This window comes from Salpingoeca rosetta (genome assembly GCF_000188695.1).
Source record: "Salpingoeca rosetta unplaced genomic scaffold supercont1.10, whole genome shotgun sequence".
Classification (NCBI taxonomy): Eukaryota; class Choanoflagellata; order Craspedida; family Salpingoecidae; genus Salpingoeca; species Salpingoeca rosetta.
This window is the reverse complement of record NW_004754924.1, coordinates 1,756,615-1,764,114: the sequence shown is the minus strand read 5'-3', so window position 1 is coordinate 1,764,114 and position 7,500 is coordinate 1,756,615. Positions and strand designations below refer to the sequence as shown.

At 56.8% G+C, this 7,500-nt stretch overlaps 2 protein-coding genes across 2 annotated transcripts in view; one reads left to right on the top strand and one right to left on the bottom strand.

Annotated features, from left to right (window-relative positions):
* PTSG_04680 (enolase 3) overlaps positions 1-2,765 on the top strand; it is a 2,816-nt gene extending 51 nt beyond the window's left edge. Inside the window, exons 1-4 of the mRNA XM_004994713.1 lie at positions 1-145; positions 435-519; positions 838-1,193; positions 1,514-2,765. The exon at positions 1-145 is cut by the window's left edge and continues 51 nt beyond it. Of these exons, the coding sequence (XP_004994770.1) occupies positions 143-145; positions 435-519; positions 838-1,193; positions 1,514-2,383 (1,314 nt within the window). The 5' untranslated portion in view covers positions 1-142 and the 3' untranslated portion in view covers positions 2,384-2,765. The remainder of the gene's footprint in view (positions 146-434; positions 520-837; positions 1,194-1,513) is intronic.
* A 298-nt stretch (positions 2,766-3,063) lies between these two features.
* The window catches only part of PTSG_04679 (TK/SFK-SRC protein kinase), a 5,538-nt gene continuing 1,101 nt past the window's right edge, over positions 3,064-7,500 (bottom strand). Inside the window, exons 3-13 of the mRNA XM_004994712.1 lie at positions 7,343-7,423; positions 7,024-7,168; positions 6,625-6,809; positions 6,313-6,375; positions 5,942-6,040; positions 5,458-5,570; positions 4,989-5,190; positions 4,539-4,718; positions 4,211-4,401; positions 3,854-4,043; positions 3,064-3,574 (exon numbers count right to left, since the gene is read on the bottom strand). Of these exons, the coding sequence (XP_004994769.1) occupies positions 3,437-3,574; positions 3,854-4,043; positions 4,211-4,401; positions 4,539-4,718; positions 4,989-5,190; positions 5,458-5,570; positions 5,942-6,040; positions 6,313-6,375; positions 6,625-6,809; positions 7,024-7,168; positions 7,343-7,423 (1,587 nt within the window). The 3' untranslated portion in view covers positions 3,064-3,436. The remainder of the gene's footprint in view (positions 3,575-3,853; positions 4,044-4,210; positions 4,402-4,538; positions 4,719-4,988; positions 5,191-5,457; positions 5,571-5,941; positions 6,041-6,312; positions 6,376-6,624; positions 6,810-7,023; positions 7,169-7,342; positions 7,424-7,500) is intronic.

The window sequence follows — 7,500 nt, the reverse complement described above, 5'->3', positions numbered from 1 at the left end:
CCTTTCTTGCGTCTTGCTTCGTCTTCTTCAATGCGTGTGCATTTCCGTCGTCCAGTGCGCCGCCACTTGCCTCAACACCCACCACCAGAAACAGATCATCACGATTCTCCGCCAACTTCACCGCCGCTTGTCTTCCATCATCATGGTGAGTGGGATGATGTGACGACGACAACGGAAGCGTGGTAGTGATGATGGGGGGAGCGGAGGGGAGGAAAAAGCAAGGAACGGGTGGGTTTCTTTGCTCACACAGCGTGTATGCGTGTGCCCACCCACCCTCATCCTTCATCCTTCATCCATCATCATGTTTCTGCGAGTGTTGCTTCTGCCCTGACAACCAGTGAGACATGGGTCCGTAACTCACTTTGTCATGCGTGCAACCCTGCAACCTCACATGCATGCTTTGTGAACGTGTGTGCTTTTGTCACATGCTCCAGGCCAACGTCACTCGCCTTCACGCTCGCCAGATCTTCGACTCGCGTGGCAACCCCACCGTCGAGGTTGAGCTTACCACCGCCCAGGGTGAGTTGCATGTTTGTGGTTGTGTGTGTGTGTGTGTGTGTGTGTGTGTGTGTGTGTGTGTGTGTGTGTGTGTGTGTGCGTGCGTAGCGCACATCGCACTTACCTTCCACGAGTACTGGCGACACCACGCATATACCTTTGCCAACCGTCTCCACTCCACCCACTCACTCACACACACACACACACACTCTCTCTCTCTCACACACACACACTCTCTCTCACTGACACACACACACACACTCACACACACACATCCACGCACCTTCTGCATCCACATCCATTTTTCCCTCCCCTCCTCGTCCCCAACATCCATCGCAGGCACGTTCCGCGCTGCTGTGCCGTCTGGTGCCTCGACGGGCATCCACGAGGCCCTCGAGCTCCGCGACAAGACGGAGCAGTACCACGGCAAGGGCGTGCAGAAGGCCGTGGACAATGTCAACAAGGTCATCGCCCCCGCCGTGATTGAGAAGAAGCTGGACGTTGCGGACCAGAAGGCCTTTGACACCTTCCTGCTCGAGCTCGACGGCACGGAGAACAAGAGCAAGCTTGGCGCCAACGCCATCCTCGGCGTCTCCATGGCCGCCACCAAGGCCGCTGCCGCCGCAAAGGGCGTCCCGCTCTACCGCCACATTGCCGACCTCGCCGGCAACAAGGACGTCGTCCTCCCCGTGCCCGTACGTTGCTCCGTTTGCTCTGTGTGTGTATATTTGTGTATCTGTTGTGTGTGTATCTGTTGTGTGTGTGTTTGTGTATCTGTATTTGCGCATGTGTGTGTGTGTGTGTGTGTGCATACGGGCTTCCACACATGCATGTGTATGCATGCATGCATGCATTTATGCTGCTGTGTGTTGATTGTTTGCCATACCCCCCCCCCCGCGCCGCCCCAACACACACACGCAATACACACCCCACCCATCCTTCTGCACCTGCTTTCCTCACGTCACCCGTTCCTCCTTCCCCCCTCCCCTTCTTCCTTTTCCGTCTCCGCCTTAAGTCGTTCAACGTGATCAACGGCGGGTCGCATGCGGGCAACCGGCTTGCGATGCAGGAGTTTATGATCCTGCCCGTCGGTGCGTCGTCCTTCACAGAGGCCATGCGCATGGGCTCGGAGACCTACCACCACCTGAAGAAGGTCATCAAGGCCAAGTACGGGCAGGACGCGTGCAACGTCGGCGACGAGGGCGGCTTTGCCCCCGGCATCCAGGACAACAAGGAGGGCCTGGACCTCCTCATGCAGGCCATTGAGCAGGCCGGGTACACGGGCAAGATCAAGATTGCCATGGACTGCGCCGCGTCGGAGTTTTACAAGGACGGCAAGTACGACCTCGACTTCAAGAACGCAGACTCCAAGCCCGAGGAGTACCTCTCCTCGCAGCAGCTGACGGACCTGTACAAGTCGTTTATCGGGGAGTACCCGATTGTGTCCATCGAGGACTCGCACGACCAGGACGACTGGGAGGGCTGGGCCACGCTCACGGGCACCACGGACATCCAGATTGTCGGCGACGACCTCACAGTGACCAACCCCAAGCGCATCGCCACCGCCGTCGAGAAGAAGGCGTGCAACGGCCTCCTGCTCAAGGTGAACCAGATTGGCAGCATCACGGAGGCCATTGAGGCGTGCAAGCTCGCCCAGAGCAGCGGCTGGGGCGTCATGGTCAGCCACCGCTCCGGCGAGACGGAGGACACGTTCATTGCCGACCTCGTCGTGGGTCTGGCCACGGGCCAGATCAAGACGGGCGCCCCCTGCCGCTCGGAGCGCCTGGCAAAGTACAACCAGCTGCTGCGCATTGAGGAGGAGCTGGGTGACAAGGCGCGCTACGCCGGCGAGAACTTTCGCCACGCCGTCAAGCTCGTGCAGTGATGCGAACGTGATGCAACATGGACATGATGCGGCATGATCACACCGCACGCGCTGCTGTTTGGTCGCGACGATGGGTGTCGCTGGCCACAACCAGCGCCCCTGCGCCCGCGCTTCTTCCTCTCCCTCATACCTGGCCTTTGCTTTGTTTTGTCTCGTTTTGTTTTCACGGTTTGTTGTGTTTTGCGTCCTGTCACACATCACATCACGCCTTGGATCGCGTTAATCATTCCACCTCCTGTCTGCTGTCACCACTGGCGTGTGTGCGAGAACGAACGCTGCGCATGGCAAGTAAACAGCATGATGGCCGCATCTGCTCGACTCTTCATGAATTGCTCGTGTCAAGCCGACACAGTGGCAACGAGAGAGAGAAAGAATGTGTGTGTGTCTGTGTGTGTGTGTGTGTGTCTGTCTGTGTGTGTGTGTGTGTCTGTGTGTGGGTGTGTGTCTGTGTGTGGGTGTGTGTGTGTGTGTGTGCTGGTGGCGTGGTTGATTGCGTTTTATTTGCGTGTCTTCACGCGCAAAAAACAAACAACATGCAAGGGGCACAGCAAGCAGGGGAACAGGCGAGGGGAGCGAAAGGGATGAGCAGTGATAACGAGCAGGACACAAGAGAAAGAGGGAGTGCACACAGCCGCCCAAACAATGCAGCAACCGCGAAACACGTGAAACAAACAAACAAACACACACACACACACACACGCACACACACACACACACACACACACACGCAAGAAGGAGTAAGGAGCGAGACTGGAAGAGCCAAAGTGCACCAAACACATCCCAAAGCTAGAGAGGTTCGAGTGAGAGAAGATGAAAGGAGGGAACACGAAGGAAGCGAAAGGGGAGCAAGGGGAGCAAGGGGATCAAGGAGGAGTGGGGGTAGGGGGCAAGAGAGCAAGACCAACGCGAAACAGACACAGTTGAGGCGGCCGAGAGCAACGCCTGCACACGCCCACGCCAACAACAACCACAACAACAACAACAACAACGACAACAACACTTCAGCAGCACTTCAACCGCAACATCACAAGCGGTATGCGGACGGGGACGGTGTCACTTCTTGTCGCCACTGTCGTCGTCGTCGTCGTCATCCCCGAGCACCTGCGACGCCTCTGCGTACTGCATGTCGCCGTGGAAGAAGTCCTCCAGCCGGAACACCAGCGCCTCAAACGTCGGGCGGTCGGCAGGCTCCTGATGGCAGTGGTGGCGATGATGGCAATGATGATGGGCGGTCGTGATGATCGTCGTCGTTGTGGTGGTGGTGGTGGTGGCGGCGGTGGTGAGGAAGACAAACACAAGGCAGCAGTGATGAGTGATGAGCCAAAGGGTGGATGGTAACGCCAACGCGTGACGATCCAAACAAACACAGAAACGCCAATGACATGAGCACCCACTCCTCCCCCCCCCCCAAAAAAAAAAAAAAAAACCACCACTATCATCGATTGCAACCACTTTGCGTGTGTCACTGACCGACTTCCAGCAGTCGAGCATGATCTTGTAGAGCGAGTCTGGGCAGCCCGGCGGGCACTCCATGCGGAACCCAGAGTCGAGCTTGCCAACCACCTCCTTGTTCGACATGCCGTGGTACGGCTTGCGGCCGTATGTGATAATCTCGCTCAGCAAAATGCCAAAACTCCACACATCAGACTTGGTCGAGTACCTGCAGCCAACGGAAAGTGGTGGAGAGGGGAGGGGGGATGGGCGATGAGGAATGCGAAAACAACGCAGGTGGTTGTGTGGAGTGTGACAAGCGTCGACAACATGACAATTGTCGACAACACGCATGCACACACCAGGCACACACCAGGAACACACAGGCGCACCAACCTGTTGTGCTTCATTGCCTCTGGTGCAGTCCAGCGCACAGGGAATTTCTCCAGATTCTCGGGGCGGAACTCGCCATCCTCAAGCACACGCGCAAGGCCAAAGTCGGCAACCTTGCACACGTTGTTGTCACCGACGAGAATGTTGCGGGCTGCAAGATCGCGGTGGATGTAGTTGTTGCGCTCCAGGTACGCCTGGTGGTGGTGGCGGCGGTGGTGGTGGTGAGGAGGTGTGGAAGGGTGTGGATTGCGAGGAGACAGTGGTGAGCACGTGTCAGAGCAGATGCATAAAGCACACAAACACACACACACACACACACGCACGCACGCACCATGCCCTGAGCGATATCTGTGCCCATGTCGATAAGGGTGGGGAGGCGGAGGGCTTCGCCCGCGGGCGTCTTGAGGTACTCGAGCAGGGCGCCGTTCTTCATAAATTCGGTGATGATGAAGATGGGCTCGCCAATCGAGCACACCGCATACAGCCGCACAAGGTTGTCGTGCTTCAGTTTCTGTTTGTGGACAAAGGGGGGGGGGCGGTGAGGAAGATGTGAGCGAGTTAAGGACCAGTGGAAGCACAACAGCTCATTGAGCAAGTTCAACACGCACATGCAAGCAGACGCCACAAGAAAGGGAACACACACACACACACACACACACACACATAAAAAACACACACACACACATAAAACACACACCAACAACAACCATAATACACACACACACACACACACACACACACACACACACAGACACACACACACACACACCAACAACAACACCTTCATGAGCTGGGCCTCTTTGAGGAATTCGTCGGGGGAGGTCGTGTGTGTCTTGAGTGTCTTGACGGCGCACTCTGTCACGCCATTCCAGATTGCATAATACACCTCGCCGTACTGGCCCTCGCCCAGCTGCTTCTTCAGGTCAACCGTGTCCCGGTCAACCTCCCACTCGTCCTTCACGTTGTACGCAAGATCAGCAGCACTGTGGTCGCGAGTGTTGTATGTGTGTGTGTGTGTGTATGAGTGAGTGAGTGAGTGAGTGAGTGAGTGAGTGTGTATGTGTGTGAGTGTGTATGTGTGTGTATGTGTGAGTGAGTGAGTGAGTGAGTGAGTGAGTGAGTGAGTGTGTGTGTGTGTGTGCAAGTGAGTGAACATGGATGTGTGTTTGAATGCATGCCAGTCAGGGATAGCAGCAAAAATACAACGCGCACACTCCACCACCGCCACCATGAGAAGCAGCAAGCCCTACCGTGCGGGCTGTTCGCGTGGGCAGGGTGTCTTGAGGCGCGTGGAGAGCCCACAGCGCGACTTCTGGTGGAACTTCACCAGCGACCGCAGGTCATCGTGCGGCGCCGACGGCGACTGGTTGCCGGCATGATGAACCACGATGATGATGATGATGTTTGGGGGTGTGGGGTGTGGATGTGGTGAGTACATTGGAGCTGTCGCGGCGGGTAAACCACTCACACAATCCAGCGTATAAATGTGTGTGTGTGTGTGTGTGTGTGTGTGTGTGTGTGTGTGTGTGTGTGTGTGTGTGTGTGTGTGTGTGTGTGTGTGTGTGTGTGGAGGTGTGTGTGTTTGGAGGTGTGTGTGTGTTTGGAGGTGTGTGTGTGTGTTTGGAGGTGTGTGTTTGGGCGTGTGTGGAGGTGTGAGTGCGCCCATCACTGTGTGTTAGAGTGTGGTGAGTGCGCCCATCACTCTGTGTTAGAGTGTGGTGTGTGCGAACTGACCCCCTGGATCCGGAGTTTCTTGCCATCAACGACTTTGATGCGGAAATGGCGCACAGCATCGCCGTCCTTCATCGACAGCGAATATGTGCCCGGCGCACTCTGCACAGGGGTCGAAACATCAGGTTGGTGGTGGGCAGCGATGAATGAGAAGTGCGAATGGGAAGTGGGAATGGGAAGTGGGTGGTGCTGGAGGGGGGGGGGGGGGTGTGGTGCACAGAGGTAGGGTCAACTGGCCCCCTTTTTGCTTTGGTGCGCTGACGCGTGCAAGGGCATGTACACAGACAGCGCGCTTCGCCGTCACATCAACACTACAAAAGTTGTCATGAGCAACAATGTGATCATCGTCATCAGCACGGCTGCCAACACCGCACCTCGCTCTCGCGGATAAGGTAGGTGCCGTGTTTGCGCAGCGGCGACCCGAGCAGTTTCTCGGCCTGCACACCCGGAAAGTGCAGGCAGCGCGCGCGCACACACACACACACGCAACATGGTGGCATATTCAGTGGCAAATGTTGTGAGGGCGTCATTGAACATGCATGCACGGAGCAAGCAGAAGCGCAAAACATGTACTTTGACCACAAACACGACGCCCTCGAACAAGACGACGCTCGCGGCAACCACCACACGACGACGAGGACGAACGACCACCTTCTCCACCACCGCCACCGCCACCACGTGTGCACCTTTGCGCGGGTGATGGGCCCAAAGAACCACGGCTCCGACTCAAGGCTGTTTGCCTTGACAACAAATGAGGCCGGGACGTAACCTTCGTCGCCTGTGATGGCGTTCTCCACGCGGCACCACGCGCCCTCTGTCTCGTGCTGGTACAGCATGTCGCCCTTGCGCATAAACAGCTCCCCAGGCCCGCCTGCAGTGTGTGTGTGTGTGTGTGTGTGTGTGTGTGTGTGTGTGTGTGTGTGTGTGTGTGTGCGTGCGTGTGTGTGTGTGTGTGTGTGTGTGTGAGGAAGAAGCAGGATGCAGCGGACGCAGCGGAAATTAGAACACACACACGCACACACACACGCACACACACACACACACACACACACACACACACACACACACGCTTGGATGGCACGTACGGGGGATGTTGTCGTAGAGGGCGGTGACGAGGTCGTCGCGGGATGTGTCTGGCTCAACCAGGTGGTACTGCGACGACCCTTTGTCCGAGTCAAGCAGCTCAAACCACCCTTCGAGCTTGTCGGTCGGCGGCAGCACGTCCGCAATCTGAACAGCACACCGCGTGCCAGTTAGTGAGAGAGTGTGTGTGTTTGTGTTTGTGTTTGTGTGTGTGTGTGTGTGTGCGTGTGTTTGTGTGTGTTTGTGTGTGTGCGTGTATACTCTCGCAAGCTCGCCCACGTCAGCTCGACGGCAGGAGTGGTGCGGTGTTGGTGACAATACCTTGATGGAGAATCGGCCAATGAAGCCCGACCTTGCAGCTTTGTCCCACACGTCAACTTCCAGCAGCCGCTCGCGGTATTCCTGAATAGATACATGTGTGCGCGCGCGCGTGTGTGTGTGTGCCCGAATATGTGAGCACAGAGGACTGCAAACCCCGC